The 17,890-nt window shown below is 35.9% G+C and overlaps 1 protein-coding gene across 1 annotated transcript in view; it reads right to left on the minus strand.

Moving 5' to 3' along the window:
- The window catches only part of DNAH6 (dynein axonemal heavy chain 6), a 224,725-nt gene that overhangs the window by 170,389 nt on the left and 36,446 nt on the right, over positions 1–17,890 (minus strand). Inside the window, exons 6-14 of the mRNA XM_040458369.1 lie at positions 15,901–16,035; positions 15,691–15,811; positions 14,755–14,872; positions 13,062–13,230; positions 10,753–10,869; positions 8,820–9,020; positions 6,118–6,238; positions 2,830–2,981; positions 1,856–2,008 (exon numbers count right to left, since the gene is read on the minus strand). Coding sequence (XP_040314303.1) covers positions 1,856–2,008; positions 2,830–2,981; positions 6,118–6,238; positions 8,820–9,020; positions 10,753–10,869; positions 13,062–13,230; positions 14,755–14,872; positions 15,691–15,811; positions 15,901–16,035 — 1,287 coding nt within the window. The remainder of the gene's footprint in view (positions 1–1,855; positions 2,009–2,829; positions 2,982–6,117; positions 6,239–8,819; positions 9,021–10,752; positions 10,870–13,061; positions 13,231–14,754; positions 14,873–15,690; positions 15,812–15,900; positions 16,036–17,890) is intronic.

Consider the following 17,890-nt stretch of genomic DNA (forward strand, 5'->3'; position numbering starts at 1 on the left):
AAATGCACACACAACTTGGTGGGGATGGACACAGTCTGGGTTTTCTGCATGGTGCATCAAGTCTCCTGTTCAGGAACAACAGAGTGAGACAAATTTACCCTCTGCAATGTGATCCTAACTTCCCGTCATAGTTTATATAACAGGATGGAGGTGGGAGGCTGAATGCATTTAATAGACATTGAAAATTAATATGGGGGGGGGAGAGAGAGATTCTCTCTCTCTCTTGGTGGCTGGCTAGACTTGCAGTATGTAACGGGAGCTGCTGTCAGCCATGTTTGCTGCTGTGGGATGAAGAAGCAGAAGCAGCAAGTCTGTAGAGAAAGAGAAGCAGATCAGATCTTTAGAGAGATGCAGAAAGAAAGGCTGGAGAGAAAGAACTACCTGGATTTCCTACAGTCTTCTCATTACTGGTTCTGGTAAATTCCTAAGCCTACTTACCTTTTTGATGAAGGGGTAGGGTTCCATACTACTGAATCCTTAAATAGGGCCCCCTTGGCCTAAGCTAGCTCATTGAGGTTTAGTTATTTGTCCAAAGCACCTTAATGACTACAAATTGACTACAAATTGGCATCTCTAGACTCCTGAGATAATATATATGTACATCTGAGGAAAAGCCACAATACCTGCCCTTTTGTGAAGATGAGCTTCTTTAAATGAGAAACAAAATTGTTACATTTAAATTAGTGAATCACTGGGTTATACACCTGAAACTAATATAACATTGTGCGTCAACTATACTTCAATATAAAAATAAATTCAAAAATGTCAAAAATGGTTACTTTTATGGGACCATGAAACAGCCTTTACTGTTAAGAATATGTAACAGACTATCTAGTGGTTAATGACTCATCTTACTCAGTGCACCTTTTTTATTTGTAACATATCTTCAATTTCCAGATATTTAAGAAAATAATTTACCTCTATTTCAAATGTCAATTGATATGAATGAAAGCTTATGAAAAATGACAACTGAAATTAAATGCTAGGTTGCCTGTCACAGGGAAGATCCTGTGAGGAGGAAACCAAATTTCTAGAGAGAAAGAAATAAGGGAGACAAAGGTCTAAGTGTGTGTGTGAGAGAGAGAGAGAAAGAGAGAGAAAGAGCCAGTGGGCTGATCAATAAAAGAGTAAGTGTGTGTGTGTGTGTGTGTGTGTGTGTGTGTGTGTGTGTGTGTGAGAGAGAGAGAGAGAGAGGGAGGGAGAGGGAGAGAGAGAGAGAGAGAGAGAGAGAGAGAGAGAGAGAGAGATGACCCTATCACCGGTACCACTTGAGTCCCATATCTCTTCTCTCCCAACCTCCACCTCCCTATGTAAGCTACTTTGAATTGGATTTTATTCTTAATGGTGAGGTTCTTGACTATCATGAAGATATGGGTTAAGGGTCAAGACTTCCATTATGACCAATATATAGATTACAATTCCACGATCATTGATCACAAAGAAGAATTGCAATAAACCATGATTGAGAGCACTGACTTTGCAGTCAGACACCCAGAGCTGGGTAGACCCAGCTCTACCATGTAACAAGCTTTGTGATCTTGGACAATATAACCATTTTTAGTGTCTGTTTCCTCATCTATGGAATGAGAATAAAAATTATCTACACTTCTTAAGTTTTTGTGAGGATTAAAAATGTAATATATATTTAAAAAATTAGTGCAATTCTTGACTAGTGGTGAGAGTTTGATCAGTGTTAGCTGCCATTATTGCTGTGATGTAGGGTATTCAATTATATTGTCTGAAAGTGTTCTAATATTTTGATAGCTGTTTGTTGACCTTCAGTCCCTCAATTTTTATTTGTTTTCCTTACCTACCACAAGGTCTGGAATGTTGAGTCATATAAAAATCAACCTACCCTTTCCTGAATTTCATCAAGAAATACTAAGCTGTTAACATATTCTATGGTGGTAGTTGGAACAAATTCAAGTTTATACTCTGCATCTTGTGCCTCAGAGATAATGGCATCTACTTTTTTCTTGCTTTGACGAGGAAGCATATAATTTAGCACCTAGGAAAGAAAAAGAAAATGTAAATCATAACTATTTAAATATTGCCACTTTAATAAATAAATCCTAATTAAATTAGCAGATATTGGCTCTGTCTTCTGTCATTTACACTAGGGGTCAGCAGAGGCTTTCTGTAAGTATCAGATAGTAAATATTTTAGATTTGTAGGACATACCATCTCTGTTACAATTACTCAACTCTGCCCTTGTAGTGAGAAAGCAACCATAGGTAATTCAAAAGCAAACTGTCATGGTTGTATGTACAAAACAGATGGTGGACTGGATTTACTCTGTGGGGTATGGTTTGCCAATCCCTGCTCTATACCATTGTCTCACTGGAGGTATTTGAGAATATTATAGGTATACCCTGGCTCCAAAGGAAGACATCAAAATTATTTCAGGATCAGTACAAATTTCCTCACCTCTACAATTCACCAAAATATAATCAGATCTTTAGGGACAGTTTCAGAGCAGGAAATGATGTCCTAAACTTGACCTCAACCAGCATTCCCATGGGGACACTGAGCTGTTATAGTAATATCTCTTCTGCAGGAAGTGTTGAAATGTTCCAACAAAGAAAAACAGAATGGGGAATAAGAGGCTACTCTGAGGCCTGTAAGTGCCCTTCCTTCCCTCATCTGAAAGCCTACTATGCTTGGGACAGAGAGAATATGAGACTTTTCTTAGATATTAAGGATGCTCAGTAGGTTATGTTAATTTTAAACATTTGCAATACTACAAAATAAAGATAGGCTATTTGTGGTGGAAAAATTATAAAATAATTATACAGACTACAATTAAAATGTTTCCTAGTTCATAATTACCTCCAAGCATCGCAAAGGTGATGGAATTAGTTTTTCTTTTAGCAGCTTTGTATCAATGAGCAGCAATCCTACATTTCTGGTGGGTCTTAGAGCTATTGCGTCCTTGTGCTGTCTGTGGTATTTTTCCAGTTGTTCTCCAAAAAACTTAACATCTACATGAAATTATAATATAAGGCATAAAATATATTATATCAAATTTTAAAGGGTTATTATGAATATGGTAAAAATCATTGCATTAATAAATTTACATACATATTTATAATGCTATTTTCCTAATGCAGAATTCCATGTATAACTTCAAAATGTTAATTCATAATGCTTTATATCTTATACTAAAAAAACTAATAGTCAATAATGTAAATATGTTTTATGGCTCCTATTAAGAGATGGAAGATAAAAATAATTTGTAACTGCATTAGAGGGTCTAGTCTGGAATGGACTGGATTTTTGAGTCAGGTTGGTTTGAAGTTGGGCTTACTGGAAGAGTTCTTCCACATGGCACTTCCATGTAAACCATTTTGAGGACATTTACAACAAAAGTTTAAAATACAAGAGATTGAGCATAGCTGAAGTTATCTCCATTCCTCTTCCCAACACCTGTCTGCCAACCCTGTTCGTACATCATGGTTGAGGCGTTTGTTGATATGAATCTGCCATATGCCACAGCTGCAGTTTGGTAATCTTCCCATTTTCATTTTCTCCCTTCTCCAATCTATCTAGAACCACTGGAGGCCTGATTACCTTTGAATACAATTGTATCATACTGTTGGTCAAAAACAGCTCCTTCTAATAACATATGCGATACTAAACTACTTTGCTTGTCTTTAAAAATCCTGTATGCTCTGAGCCGGTAAAAAATTAGCTAACTTTATATCCAAGTGCTTCTTCCACCTGAGTCAGAATGATTTCCTTACTATTCCCTGTTCTCTCTATATAACCCTTTTCCAAAAAGAAAAGGGTGTTGATTCTTGTCTTTACTCATGTCAACTCCTCTCCTGAATATAAGGGGAAGTTTGACATAGCATAAAGAACATGCAGTGTTAGAAAACCTAAACTCAAGTCTTTAACCCATATTTGGCTTTGTGTAAGTCACTTAATCTTTCTGAGCTTTAGCTTCCTTATAACACAAAAAGGGTCAACAATTATCTATCCTACTCATTTCAGAAGGTTTAGATATGTGTATTTTTGAGAACTGACAAAATGAGATATCAAGTAATCTGAGAAGTCCTCTGGTAAAGAAACCTGTATGATGTTGCTTGGTCTAGTATTTTCCAAACTTATTTGAACACAGAGTCTTTTTTCATGGTATCATGTAATTATCGTTCAGAATAGTGATCCAAGCATTAGAAACAGAGTAGACTAGAACTGATTCAGGTGGAAAAGGAGAGATAACTCCTAAAATCCTAAGACATTTAAAAAATGAAGAAACCCTATGAGTGTTGTTAGACTCTATTTGGAGAGTCAACACCAGAATAATGGGTACACCAGAAGAAAAGAGGGGGTAGAGAGGTTATTTAAAGAAATAATGGCTGCGAACTTCCCAAACCTGGAGTAAGAACTAGACATACAAATCCATGAAGCTAATAGATCACCTTACTATCTCAATACAAAAAGACTATCTCCAAGACATATTATTACAAAACTTTCAAAAGTCAATGATAAAGAATCTTAAAGGCAGCCAGGGAAAAAAAGAAAGTAACCTACAAAGGAACTGCTAGATTCATTAGACTATGAGCAGATTTCTCAGCAGAAACTCTACAGGCTGGGAGAGAAAAGAATTATGTATTCAAGTATTTGAAAGACAAAAATTGCCAGCCAAGAATACTCTATCTAGCAAAGTTACCCTTCAGATATAAAGAAGAAATAAAGATCTAAGACAAATAAAAGTGAATGGAATTCATCACTACTAGACCTCCCTTACAAGAAATGTTGAAAGGAGCTTTTGTCTACCTGAAATGAAAAAAATACACGAAACTTTGAGTAAGGTGATAAATAGAATCAGAAAACTGTAACTCTATTTTAGAATAGGGTGTTAAACAATTATAGTATAAAGGTTAGAGGAAAAAAGCATTAAAAATAACTATAGCTACTATAATTTGGCAAGAAACTCACAGAACATAAAGAGATAATTGTTGCAACATAAATATAGAAGGGGAGGAGGAAAATAAAAGAACCTGTATAGGCAAATGAAGATAAATTACTACTAACAGAAAAAGGACTATTTTATCTATGAGACATTTTATACAATACCTCACAGTAGCCACAAAACAAAAATCTAAAGCAAAGAAAGACACACACACACACACACACACACACACACACACACACACACGGGAGAAACAGACCAATTCATCATAGAAAACCACCAAACTAAAAAGGTAAACAGAAAATACAAAGAAAAAAAGAGAGAGAGAAAGAGATACAAAACAACAAAAAACCAAAAATAAAATGGCAGTAGTAAGTCCTCATATATCAATGATCACCCTAAATGTAAATGGATTGAACTCACCAATAAAAAGGCACAGAGTGGGGGGCTGGATTGAAAAATAAGACCCTACTATATGCTGCTTTCAGGATACTCATCTCAGCTGCGAAAAACATAGACTCAAAGTGAAGAGGTGGAAGATGATACTCTAAGCAAGCAGTAACCAAAAGAAAGTGGATGTAGCCATACTGATATCAGACAAAATAGACTTGAATCCAAAAATCGTAAGAGACAAAGACCATTATGTAACGATAAAGGGGCCAATAGATCAAGAAGATATAACAATCATAAACATATATGCTCCCAACATCCAAGCACTGAAATGTATTAAGCAAACACTATCAGCTCTTAAGAGAGAAATCAACAAGAATACAATAATAGTAGAGGACTTTAATACCCTACTATCATCAATGAATAGGTCATGGAGACAGAAAACCAACAAAGAAATGGAATTGAATCACATTTTAGAACAAATGGACTTAATGGACATACATAGAACATTCCATCCAACAGCAGAATATACATTCTTCTCAAGTGCACATGCCACATTCTCCAGGATAAATTAAATCTATCTTAGTAAATTTAAGATAATCTTAGTAAATTTATCAAATCATACCAACTATGAGGATGTGGTAAAAAGTAATTCTACAGAAAATAAGCCAGAAATGAATAAACTTGTCTTATCAGGCCAACTTTTTTTGGTCATCATTTCTGTCACTATACACCAATAAACAGAAACTAGACTACTATAAACCTCGATATCCCTCTCAAAAATAATTAGTAAGGACAAATGGAAAACTTACCAGGTTCTTGAAGTTTAAGAGCTTGTAAATCAAGACTTTCATTTTCCTTGAAGAATATATGGAACTTTTCAAACGTAGCTGCATATAATCGGGCAGATTCAAATGCTGCTTGTATGGTTTCCTAAATGTTATAAATAAACAAATAAAATTATTTTTTTTCCTGAGCAGAATTCAACTCAATATAACTAAAATTAACACAAATGCCTTCTCTGTGTCCAACAATATGCTTTGACCTAGGGATACATAAGTGAGGGAAGATACCATCCTTGATGTCAAAGAGCAGTTAATGGATTCTCTTATGAAGTAAAAGAAAAAACACATCTTAAAATCTGACTTTTGAAAACTGTTCTTTATGATTAAAATGAAGCATACTTATAATTTTTTAAATCTGAAACAACTCCTCAACACTTGTCTTTTTAAAAAAAATTTTTTTTTAAAGTTTATTTATTTTTGAGACAGAGAGAGACAGAGCATGAACAGGGGAGGGTCAGAGACAGGGAGACACAGAATCCGAAACAGGCTCCAGGCTCTGAGCTGTCAGCAGAGAGCCCGACGCGGGGCTTGAACTCATGGACTGCGAGATCATGACCTGAGCCAACGTCGGCCGCTTAACCAACTGAGCCACCCAGGCACCCCTCAACCCGTGTCTTTTAAGGGTTTTACATTTTTTAAATGACCTTTACATTTTGAAGAGTATCTCGTGTGTGTGTGTGTGTGTGTGTGTGTGTGTGTGTGTATGTGTGTGTGTGTGTGTGTGTTATATCTTATAATGCATAATTTCAGTTATACATTCTTGGTAATAATACCACAGAAATGATATATGTTCTCAGTGCATCACAGAAGAAGGCACATAACATCAATTTGTCCCCGAGACGTTAACATGTTAGTTAAGGTGGCGTCTGTCAGGCTTCATCACTGCAAACTTACTATTTTCTCCCTGAAATCAATAAATACCTTATATACAGACAAAATACTGTTTTGAGACAAAATACTGTTTCTCACTGAATTTTTACATACTCATTTTAGTATGAATTGGAGATTCCTTACTGTTTCTATGATAGCCATCAAGATTTTTCTTTATGTTTTCTTTCTACATTTGTTAGTTGACATTCTGCTCTAAGGAAAAGCTTTCCCCTCTCATTCAATTCATTTCTTCATTCACAATATGGACTAATGTGTCTCCATTTTATTCAAGGATTTATGATACTTTTATTTTTTTTAAAGTATACTTATTAATTTTGGGAGAGAGAGAGAGAGCAAAGACAGAGGGAGAGAGAATCCATAGCAAGCTCTGCACTGTCTGCACAGATCCCAACACAGGGCTCAGACCTACGAACTGTGGGATCATGACCTGAGCCAAAATTGTGAGTCAGACACTTAACTTACTGAGACACCCAGGTGTCCCACAAGGGTTTATGATACTTTTGTAATCAGTATTTATTTTAATGGCCAAATTGTCCCAGGGAGACCCTTCTAGGGCCCTGATACTTGAAAAACTATCTTGAATAGATAAAAATTATTGATTCACACTTTCTTCCCTTGAGTTTCATTAAGAAATGCTGTTTTATTATTGTCTTGCTTTATACACTGTTTCTGAGAAGTCTGATGCTGGTATAATTCTCTTACTTTGTAAGTTCTTTGACCTTTGTGTGTTGAGCTTTAAAAGCTAATAGTTTTAAGAGGATATATGACAGAACTGATTGCTCTGGGTCAATTTTCCAAGGTACTCTACAGGCCCTTTCAGTACAGATTCAGGTTTTCTTTTCTTGGACTACAGTTATAAATGTTTGCTCTACCCTATGTTTTCTTGTCCTCTTTGGAGACTCCAATTAAATGTATATTATTTCTTCTTTGCCTGTTCTATTGCAATTATTTTCTCTGACTCTTTTACTTGTATCTCTAGCTTATTTTCATTCTCTTGTTTTTCTGGCTTTCCTCCATTCTCATTTTTCTTATCATTCTTCTAATTATTAAATTTTCATTTGAGTTTATCTTCCCTTGGTCACCACGTAATTTAGGCTTAATTTCTGAGATGATTTTGTCTTTTTATTTCCCATTTCTGATTTTGAATTTTTTATTCAATGTGATTGTACACATAATTCAAATGCTTGTTTCAGGATGTCTACTTTAGTTGGTAGCATAGCTTTTGTTTCATGGTTTTTTGGGAAGGAAAGGAAGGAGCATTCATGAGATCTTTTAATCTCTTTCTGTTTTCTTCTTGTAGTAGTTTTACATGAATTTAATATATCTTCATTTCTTCAGGTTGTGGATTTGAAGTGATTTATAGGATTTATAATTCAAGGGTATTCTATTCTGTCAGTGTAGCAATGTACAGATTTTTAAATTTTTTGGTGGTGGGGAAAAATTGGGTATACTTTGATTTTTTTGGTTCTCTTTTGTCTTGTAGGACCTTAAATTTTCACCAGTTGCTTCATTTCCCCTATGCCACCTAATGTTTAAATAACGCCTCTTCTTCCTTCTTAACCTGATTTTCTCCCCTGGGAGTGAAGCCACCTCAGATAATTTGTACTTCTAAATCCTTTCCTATAGTCAGTGCTCTGATATACCAGGGCTTTAAAAAGAAATACTTTATTATTTAGAAGTTAAGTAACATTCAGTTTAAAGATAAGAAAGGAACTATATTACTCAATTTCGTAAAAATTGAGACTATAATAAATTAGTTTTAGTAAAAGTAAATGTACCTTTATTTGAAGGATAATTGTGTGAAAATTCTTATCATCATCAAATACTGCTGATAGGCTTGGACCAAATCCACAAGTTTTTTCTTCAAGTTTGTTATTAATGTAAGGTCTGGTAAAAGCGTCAAAATATGTATCAGGTACAAGATTAGGAACTGATAGCACAGTGTTTTGAAATTGATTAATTGCATCTGAAATACCAGCCTGTTAGAAAAACATAAACATAAATGTAAGCATATATGGTTATATTTATGAATAATTTTGAATTTTCTAAAATGCTAAAATAAATAACTCATTCAACCATGCCAAATACTGTGTTGATTCTGAGTACATACAAATCATGTGAAGGACACGAGTCTTCTGGCCAAGAAGGGACCTAAGAACCCAGTGTCTCCACAGGAGCTTCTGAGTGAGGTCACAACCATAGGGAGCTCAGCAGTCTGCTTGTCCATGTAAATATCCTAAAATAACCTATCTGATAAATCACAGAATCATGGACTGCTGGAATTAGAAGCAACCTTAAAACTCATCTGCCTTCTCATCTTACAGATACATAAAACGAACCCTAGAGAGTTAAGCGGATTCCCTAAGGTCAAATAGCTATTAACTGTTAAGTCAAGACTGGAATCTAGAGATCCTGGTTACTAGTGCCATTGTGGTACAGTATACCAGGAAACATAGATCCTGATAGGTCTACTAATCTATACGTATAGACAAATGTGGAAGGCAGAATTCCGTGATGGCGCCCAAGATTCCCTCCCTCTGGTGCACATGCACTGTATGATCCCTTCCTCTTGAGTATGGAGGGATGGAGGGCCTGTGGATACAATGGGATGCCACTCTCCACAACTGGGTTACATTATATAGAAACTTAAAGGAGGAGCACCCGGGTGGCTCAGTCAGTTAAGTGTCAAACTTCAGCTCAGGTCACGATGTCAGGGTTAATGGGTTCAGGCCCCGCATTGAGGTCTGTGCTGGTGGTGTGGAGCCTGCTTGGGATTCTCTCTCTCTCCTCCCCCACTCTGCCCCTTCCCCGCACATGCTTGCTTGCTTTCTCTCTCAAAATAAATAAATACACTTAAAAAAGAGAAAGTTAAAAGAATTTTGCAGATATAATTAAGGTCCCAAATCCGTTGACTCTGAGTGAATCGAAAAGGTATATCCCGGGTATACCTGACTGAACCAGGTGAAAATCCTTAAAAGAGGGATTGGGCCCTTCCCAAAGGAGATTTTCCAACTGATGTTGAAGAAGTAAACATCCATATTGTAAACTGCTTATAGAGTTGGCCACATGGTAAGGAATTGCAGGTGATTTCTAGGATCTAAGAGTAGTCCCCTGCTGACATCCCTCAAGAACACAGGAACTTCAGTCCTCTACCTGCATAGAGGTGAGCTGTTCGAACAACTTGAGGGAATTTAGAAGTAGATCCTTTTCTAGCCAAGCCTCTAAGGAGACCTCATCATAGCCAATACCTGTGTGACAGCCTGGAGAGACTTTGAAGCAGAGGATGAGCCCAGACTTCCGACCCATAGAAAGTTGAGAAAACACAAGGCTGTTGTTTTAAGCTGCCACGTTTGTGGTAATTTGTTACACAGCAATAGATAACTAAAATAAACTTTCACAGATGTGGCACACCTAAAAAGATTTCAAAAGTTGTCCTTACCATAGTCAATGCTAAATTTTGTATAGAATATGTTCTCTTGATGATACACCCTACCAAGCCCCCAATCTGTCTCTACTTAAAGAAAACGTGCTAAACTTTTAGATCTTTTTTATGTAGATGTAACGCTGTGCATAGAACAATACTTTCTCATTTTCTTCTAATCATTTTGGAAAAGTGACAACAGCAATCCTGCCAATCATTTGACAGTGAAACAGTTGCTTCATTTTCCAAAAAGTTATGTATGCATGGATGCTATCTGAAGAAACACACACCAGGAAGTCTTCCAAAGAAGGCTCGAAGAGTAATGATTGGACTGTCAAAATCAGTTCTGTGAGAAACATAGGGATGAGAGACTCATCTTCTTCCTGCTTTTCCACCACAGAGGCCCCCTGAAATGAGCATATTTGCAGTGTTAAAAAGATATAAGAACCAAGGTGGAAGATTAAAACAAAAACAAAAACCTCTGTATTACAAGAGGCATGTAAACTGAAGCTTATACAATTAATTGATTTCATAATGTTGGCATGTCTTTCAGTGAATATTACCATAGAAATTAAAAAATTAAGGCAAACATTGAAAGACGATTCAACAGTGTAAAACTCTTCTCCTTATAAAAACATTATCAACAAAATGGAAAGGCAAACAACAAGCTGGAAAAATATGTCAGTAGTGAACACAGAATATAGAAAGTTGATAATATTTAAATAGAAATATACTTGATATACTCAATAGAAATGTATACTAACAATATAACCATTGATACATAAATATATATTAAAATAAAAATGTACTTAAATAGAAAAATGGCAAAGGGCATGATCTGACATTTTTTAAAAGGAATATACAAGTGATCAATCACTCTCCTCCTTGTTCTCGTACTCCTGATAGTTAACTCAGTAACAATATTTATTGAGCATTCACTGTGTGCCAGACAGTGCTAAGTATTCATGTACCCACACCAACCATATGAAGCAGGTATCATTATTACCCCCATGAGAAAAATAGGATCTGAAGAAGGTAAGACATTTCACCCAGGACATACTGGTTATTAAGTGCCAGACCTATGCTCTTATCCCTGCACTGGGGTGACAATTAAAGAAATATAACAATTAAAAGCAGTGATATACTACTTTACATCCATCATATTGACCAAAATGAAAATGAATGATAATATCTAGTGTGCCTGTGGCTCATTGTCAAACATTGCTGGGAAGGTTATAAATTAACACAAAACCTTGTGGCAAGTTAATCCATCAGTATCAAAAGGCTTAACAAGTAAGCATATTTGTGACCCAACAATTCCACATCTAGGAGTTTCTTCTAAGGGGAAAAATCAGATGTGTGAAAAATGTATGGACAAGGATGTTCTCTGCAGTATTATTTGGAATACTGAGAAAGTGATCAACAATAGAAAATTATTTAGAAGATGTACAGTAGGTACATTTTTGTGTGAGAATATTATATGGAAAAGTACATACTGACTCAGAAGATTTTTCACAATATATTGCTAGGTAGAAAAAGCATGTGATAAGGCAGCAAGTAAAGTATGATACCCTTCTTCCCACTGGAAATAGTTATCTTTGGAAAGCAGAGGATGCTTTCCTTTGTATATTTCTGTGTTCTTCCCATTTTTTTCACTTAGCATATATTACTTTTATAATTAGAAAAATAAATGTTACTTTCAAAATATAAAGATATTTAGAAAAAGGAGGAATTGAGATTAGGGGAGGAGAGAAAGTAATAAAAAAAGAATATGCTACTAAAATTCAATGTTTGGAGAAAAGGGAAACTATGGCAAAGAACATCCAGCCTTGAAATTTCATAACTGGGTTTCCTGGGGTGGGGGGTTGGGGGGAGTTGATAAGTGCGGGTAGGAAGACTGATGAAACTAGGTATGCATGTTTTGTTATGTTTTAGGTATCTAGCATGGAGCTACTATCTGGGATGGAGCTGGGGGAAAGCTTATTGAGAAACGTGGATATTAGATGATATGATTTCTCTCTCAGCCACCAGAAAAGTTGTAGCACTTCATCTCAAACATCTCAAATTAATCTGTGTCTCTAAGATCAACATCCTAAGATAGAGGCTATCTACTCAAAGCACAAAGACTTGCTTCCATGATTTGCTTCTTCTCACCTCTAAACCATTGCTTACCTCTTTCATTTATACCACCTTCCCTGCTTTTGTCTGCCAGCTCATGCCCACAATGACCCCCAACCTGTAAGCTTTATTAAAGGGGGCAAGCATCCTCTCTATGCTTTTCATCACTATATACCCAACACCCAGCATAGGGATTAGTACATAGTAGGTACTTAAGAAATATTTGTCCAATGTACACCTGAATAGCCTATAGCAAATTTCTATGAGACAGACATCTGGCACAATGGATGCTTCCTCTTACTTGTTCATACGGTGATTTTCATTTTGCCATTTCAAGTGCATATGGTAAGCTCTTATTATCCTGTGAAATCTCCTAAGCATTCCTGCTACTTCCAGTACACAGGAAATAGCATAATATGCATAGTAAGCACTCCTCAATAAATGCTGACCTGTGAATTTTCTTAATTTTGTCTAAATATACCTTTTTATCAGTGACATCAGGCTTCTCTTCAGTAATCCATTTCTGAATGACATCTGCTGAAGGTGTTCGTTTTAGCTTGTCAGTGAGATAATTCAAAAGAGAGTTAACAGAATTTACTGTTAGGATGTGCATTGTGTTCTCAATTAGATAGTCATTTAGACGGATAAAGCTTGAAAAGAAAAAAAATACAGCTTCAGTTTTCTATACTCACTACTATTTTTGAAAGTGACAGTAAACCAAATATTCACACTTAAAAAATCATAATTTCTCTTTGAATTTCCATTTATGTTATAATAACAGAGACTTATTGTCCAGAAGAGTTCTTCTTGGACATTCTTCATTTTAAAACACAAATATATTCAAATATATAGCATTAATTTAGCTGAGTGTTCTAAATATTCAAAAGGATATTTAATGAGCAATACAGTTGGTATGGAAAACATACCTACCTCAGCTAGCCAAAAGGGCCATAAGATTTTTGAAAGATGCTTTAAACAAGAAATCAGAAAATATACAACATCTGTGACATTCTAATGGTAAAATTGTGAAACTTTTGCTATTGAATAAATGTTGTTTGACAGCAACTGCTAACCCAGAGATGCAGATTTTTATTTTCTTACTTAGGCATTTAAATAAATGTTCATTCTACTGAAGTGAAGCCCCAAGTGGCCTCTGTTACCTGTATTATGATGGTGGCCTCAGGGACTGCTTCATTTACTTCTGTTGTGACACAGACAGTGCTATCATGTTATTTCATATATAAACTAGTACACAGTTAAGGTTTATTAAATAGACAGCTGTCAAACTTGGACTAAGTTAGTGGGCACTGAATAACAATAACTGTTTTATAATGCCACACAAAATTTTTCAGATAATGTTTGGGGATTTTGTTTGCAAGTTATTTGTAAATGTTTTTAAATTTTTATTTATTTATTTTTGAGAGAGAGAGAGAGAGAGAGAGAGAGAGAGTGAGTCTAAGCAGGGGAGGGGCAGAGAAAGGGAGACACAGAATGCGAAGTAGGCTCCAGGCTCTGGGCTGTAAGCACAGAGCTCAACATGGGGCTCAAACTCACAGACAGTGAGATCATGACCTGAGCCAAAGTCGGACATTTAACTGACTGAGCCACTTGCCCTGTTTGCAGGTTATTTGTAATGATGAGGTTTTAGAATGATGTGAAATCCAAACTCTGGAACAATGTCATGATCTGGCCGAGGCCCTAGAAGGAAGACTTTCCACCTGGTCTCCCAGATGCAAAACCCACCACAGGGAGAGGGTGGAATTTTGTGTGGCAATGCAAAGAACTCCCTGTAGTCTCTAGTGACCAAACAGATGTAGTGGGCTCTCCGGGTCCCCTGGAGGATGCCCACAAATCTCTATGTACCTGACTTCTCCTTACCACAGCCTACTTCATGCTCCAAGCTGGGCTCGAAGGAAACAAAGCTTTAGAGATCAAAGAGAAGCACTTGGCCTTGGGCATGTCTTCCACCCTCCACCAGCTTGCCATTCCTGTGGTTGCTTTGCTGAGTGAAAGTCAGATGGGTGAGCTTCTGGGCATGCATTCAGGTTACCATATCCCCCTAATCCCTCATCACTATTAGTGAATCCTGTGATGAAGGCTTTAATTTTTAATGAAATTTGAGAAGGGTGGATGCTCTAATATTTCTTGAAAGAAAAAAAAGAATAATAATTTACCATGTTAGCCTCATGCAGTGATGCCTTTTGCTGGCCTGCTCTGTGTATGTCATTTTCTCAGAGTCTGAATAAGCAGGCAACTCGGTGAGACCTTCACCATCTGGCATTTTACAATAATCTAAGAACAACAGAAGACACAACAACAGGAATTCTTGTGTAAAAATTCCATTTCTTTCAATATGGATTAAAAAATAAGTAAAATTTTTTATATAGCTGAATAACATTCCAGTGTGTGTGTGTGTGTGTGTGTGTGTGTGTGTGTGTATCAAAAGTACATATATATATTGAGTGGAGGGATGGGGGAAATAGGTGAAGGAGATTAAGAGTACATTTATCATGATGAACACTGAGTAATGTACAGAATCGCTGAATCACTATATTGTACACCTGAAACTGATATACCACTGTATGTTAACTATATTGGAATTAAAATTTTTAAAAAGATAGGTAAAATTCAAAAATAACAAAATGCTTGGTTAATGAGATGTTTCAAACTCTAGAAAATAGCCCAGTTATCCAAAAGAATTCCATATCAAAGGATTTTGACTCAGTGAAAGACTGCAGACAGTTCATTAACATTCCCCGTAATAGGGTTTGATCTGTGTACCATGCTATCTCTTTCCCAGGAATAGCTTTATCCTCCTTTTCCATCTGAATTTTAGTTATCCTTTACAGTTCATGTCAATTGGAGCCAACCTGAGATCCATCCAGTTGCTTAATTTTGACAAACTTATTGTCTGTTGTGGTAGGCTTGACATAACTTTAAGCAAAGAGTCCCTGATTCCACCATAAAGTGCTTATGAAACAAAGGTTCTGTGACTAGTATCCTGACAAATAGGATCATTATTTGAACTTAAGAAAAGTAGAATAAAAAAGAGTTAATTTTTTAGAAAGCCATGACTTCTGATCTATCAAAGTTTTTTTTCCCCTTCATACCCTCAACAGGTTTATGTTGACAGTCATCAGGAATAAATCCTGCGGCATGCAGAGCAATTCGACAAGCCTTCCTGACCACAACTTTTGCCTCATTTCGAAATTCTTCTAGGCGCATTGTCACCTAGACATTGATGAATATGTATAATTAGCAATAGCAAAGTAGCAACAATAGAAAAAAGAATCTCAAAACCATAGACAAAAATTCCTTACCTCTTCTAACCATATGATTTGTGTGGTCTTAAATTCTTGCAGGGTATAAGTATGACATTTTTCAATATAACAAAGTCTGATAAAACTCAAGTTATAGCATAATTCATTTATTTTAAGAAGAGCCGGTCGCAAATGCTGAATGAAAATAAAAATTATCATTGTTTAGTTAAAAGAAACCCCGTCTTTTAAAAGAATAAAAATATTTGGAAAGCAAGAATGGTTATTAAGGAAAATACATAGGTCTATATGTTAACTCTAGCTACAACTCCAAAGTGCATACATTAAACAGGAACACATCTGAAATTTTTCTAAAAGCATTCTTTGAATTATCAGACTTAATTTGTTTGAATGTCTATCTTTTTATCTTGAATATGTGTCTTTTAGCTAAGAAATTGAGGGTAAGTAATAGAGGACTGGGAAATATCTTAAATTTCACTATGTATGATGAATGGCTACTAAAAGATTCATTGCGTTATCTTAAGGACTACAATGCCCAGTCACCATGGTAATGGAGAGGCCCATTTGCTGATCTAAGAGGCTTTGACATAAAATCCCAAGACAACTTTGAATTAAAAATTTTTTTAAGTTATAATTTTTAACTTTAAATTTAACAAGTTGCTGAAAAAGAAAACTCAGTCACTATTAAGAACCTATTTATTTGTGGACTGGAACAATGAATGGAAGTAGATGGATGGATAAATAAAATATATATATCCATACAACAACGTATTATTTGCCAATAAAAAGAAATGCTATGCTATAACATAGATGAATGCTGAAAACATTAAGCTAAGTGAAAAAAGCCAGCCACAAGGAACCACATATTACATGGTTCCATTTACATGAAATGTACAGAATAGGCAATCCAACAGACACGAAAAGTGGTTTAGTGGTTGCCTAGAGCCAGGGAGGGTATTGGGGGGAGATGGGGAGAAATATAGAATGACCACTAATGGATAATAGGGTTTTTTAAAAAAAAATTATTCATTTATTTTGAGTGAGAGAGAGAGAGAGAGAGAGAGAGACAGCAGACAAGGGGCAGAGAGAGAGGGAGAGAAAGAGACAGAGAGAGAGAGAGAGGGAATCCCAAGCAGGCTCTGCACCATCGATGTGGAGCCTGATGCAGGGCTCGAACTCACAAACTGTGAGATCATGACCTGAGCTGAAACCAAGAGCTGGATGCTTAACCAACTGAGCCACCTAGGTACCCAAACAAGGTTTCTTTTTGGAGTGATGAAAATGTTCTAAAATTGACTGTGGTGATGGTTAATCAATTCTGTGAATGTAATAAAACCACCAAATGGTATACCTTAAATGGGTGAATTGTACACTACGTTAATTATATTTCAATAAAGTTGTTAAGAGGAAATGTAGGCACAGGTGCCAATAAGGTTTGTTACTAAAAAATATCATGAAAAGAAATATTTCAGATATTTTCAATATATTCTCCACATTGATCCTTTCAACCTAGTCTAGGCAAATCAGTCCTCCTAATTAACTAATTGTAAATGTAAGAGTAGTGATAAGCATTGCATAATTATAGTATCTAATAGACATTTAAACCAACACAATGGGTCTGTTATTTAGGTCAATCTAAGCTTAAATGGATGAGAACTTTCTAGTCTGCCAGGGCTACATTTAAGAGAAGATATTATCAAGGTCAAAGCACTATTGGTATGAATGGTAGGCAGATAGGACAACTGTCAGCACATAAGAGAACAAGCCTTAAGGATCAATCGAGGTGATCTTAGAGACGAATACAGGAAGAACTATTTTATATACTTAGTAACAAACTTATGAAATGTATAGTGCCCAGAACATGGCAAAAGATAAAAGGTGGTAAAAAGATAATAAAATAGGTTCAAATGATTGATGGATCCTTAATGAAATTAGAGGTCTAGGAGTTGAGCTTACTATCAAGAAGGACTAGAATATTTTCTACAACCCAGAATGCTTGATGAGATGGATGACCTGAAATAGCACATCTCAT

Source organism: Herpailurus yagouaroundi, unplaced genomic scaffold (assembly GCF_014898765.1).
Source record: "Herpailurus yagouaroundi ecotype Mexico unplaced genomic scaffold, PumYag 221, whole genome shotgun sequence".
In the NCBI taxonomy this organism is placed as follows: Eukaryota; Metazoa; Chordata; class Mammalia; order Carnivora; family Felidae; genus Herpailurus; species Herpailurus yagouaroundi.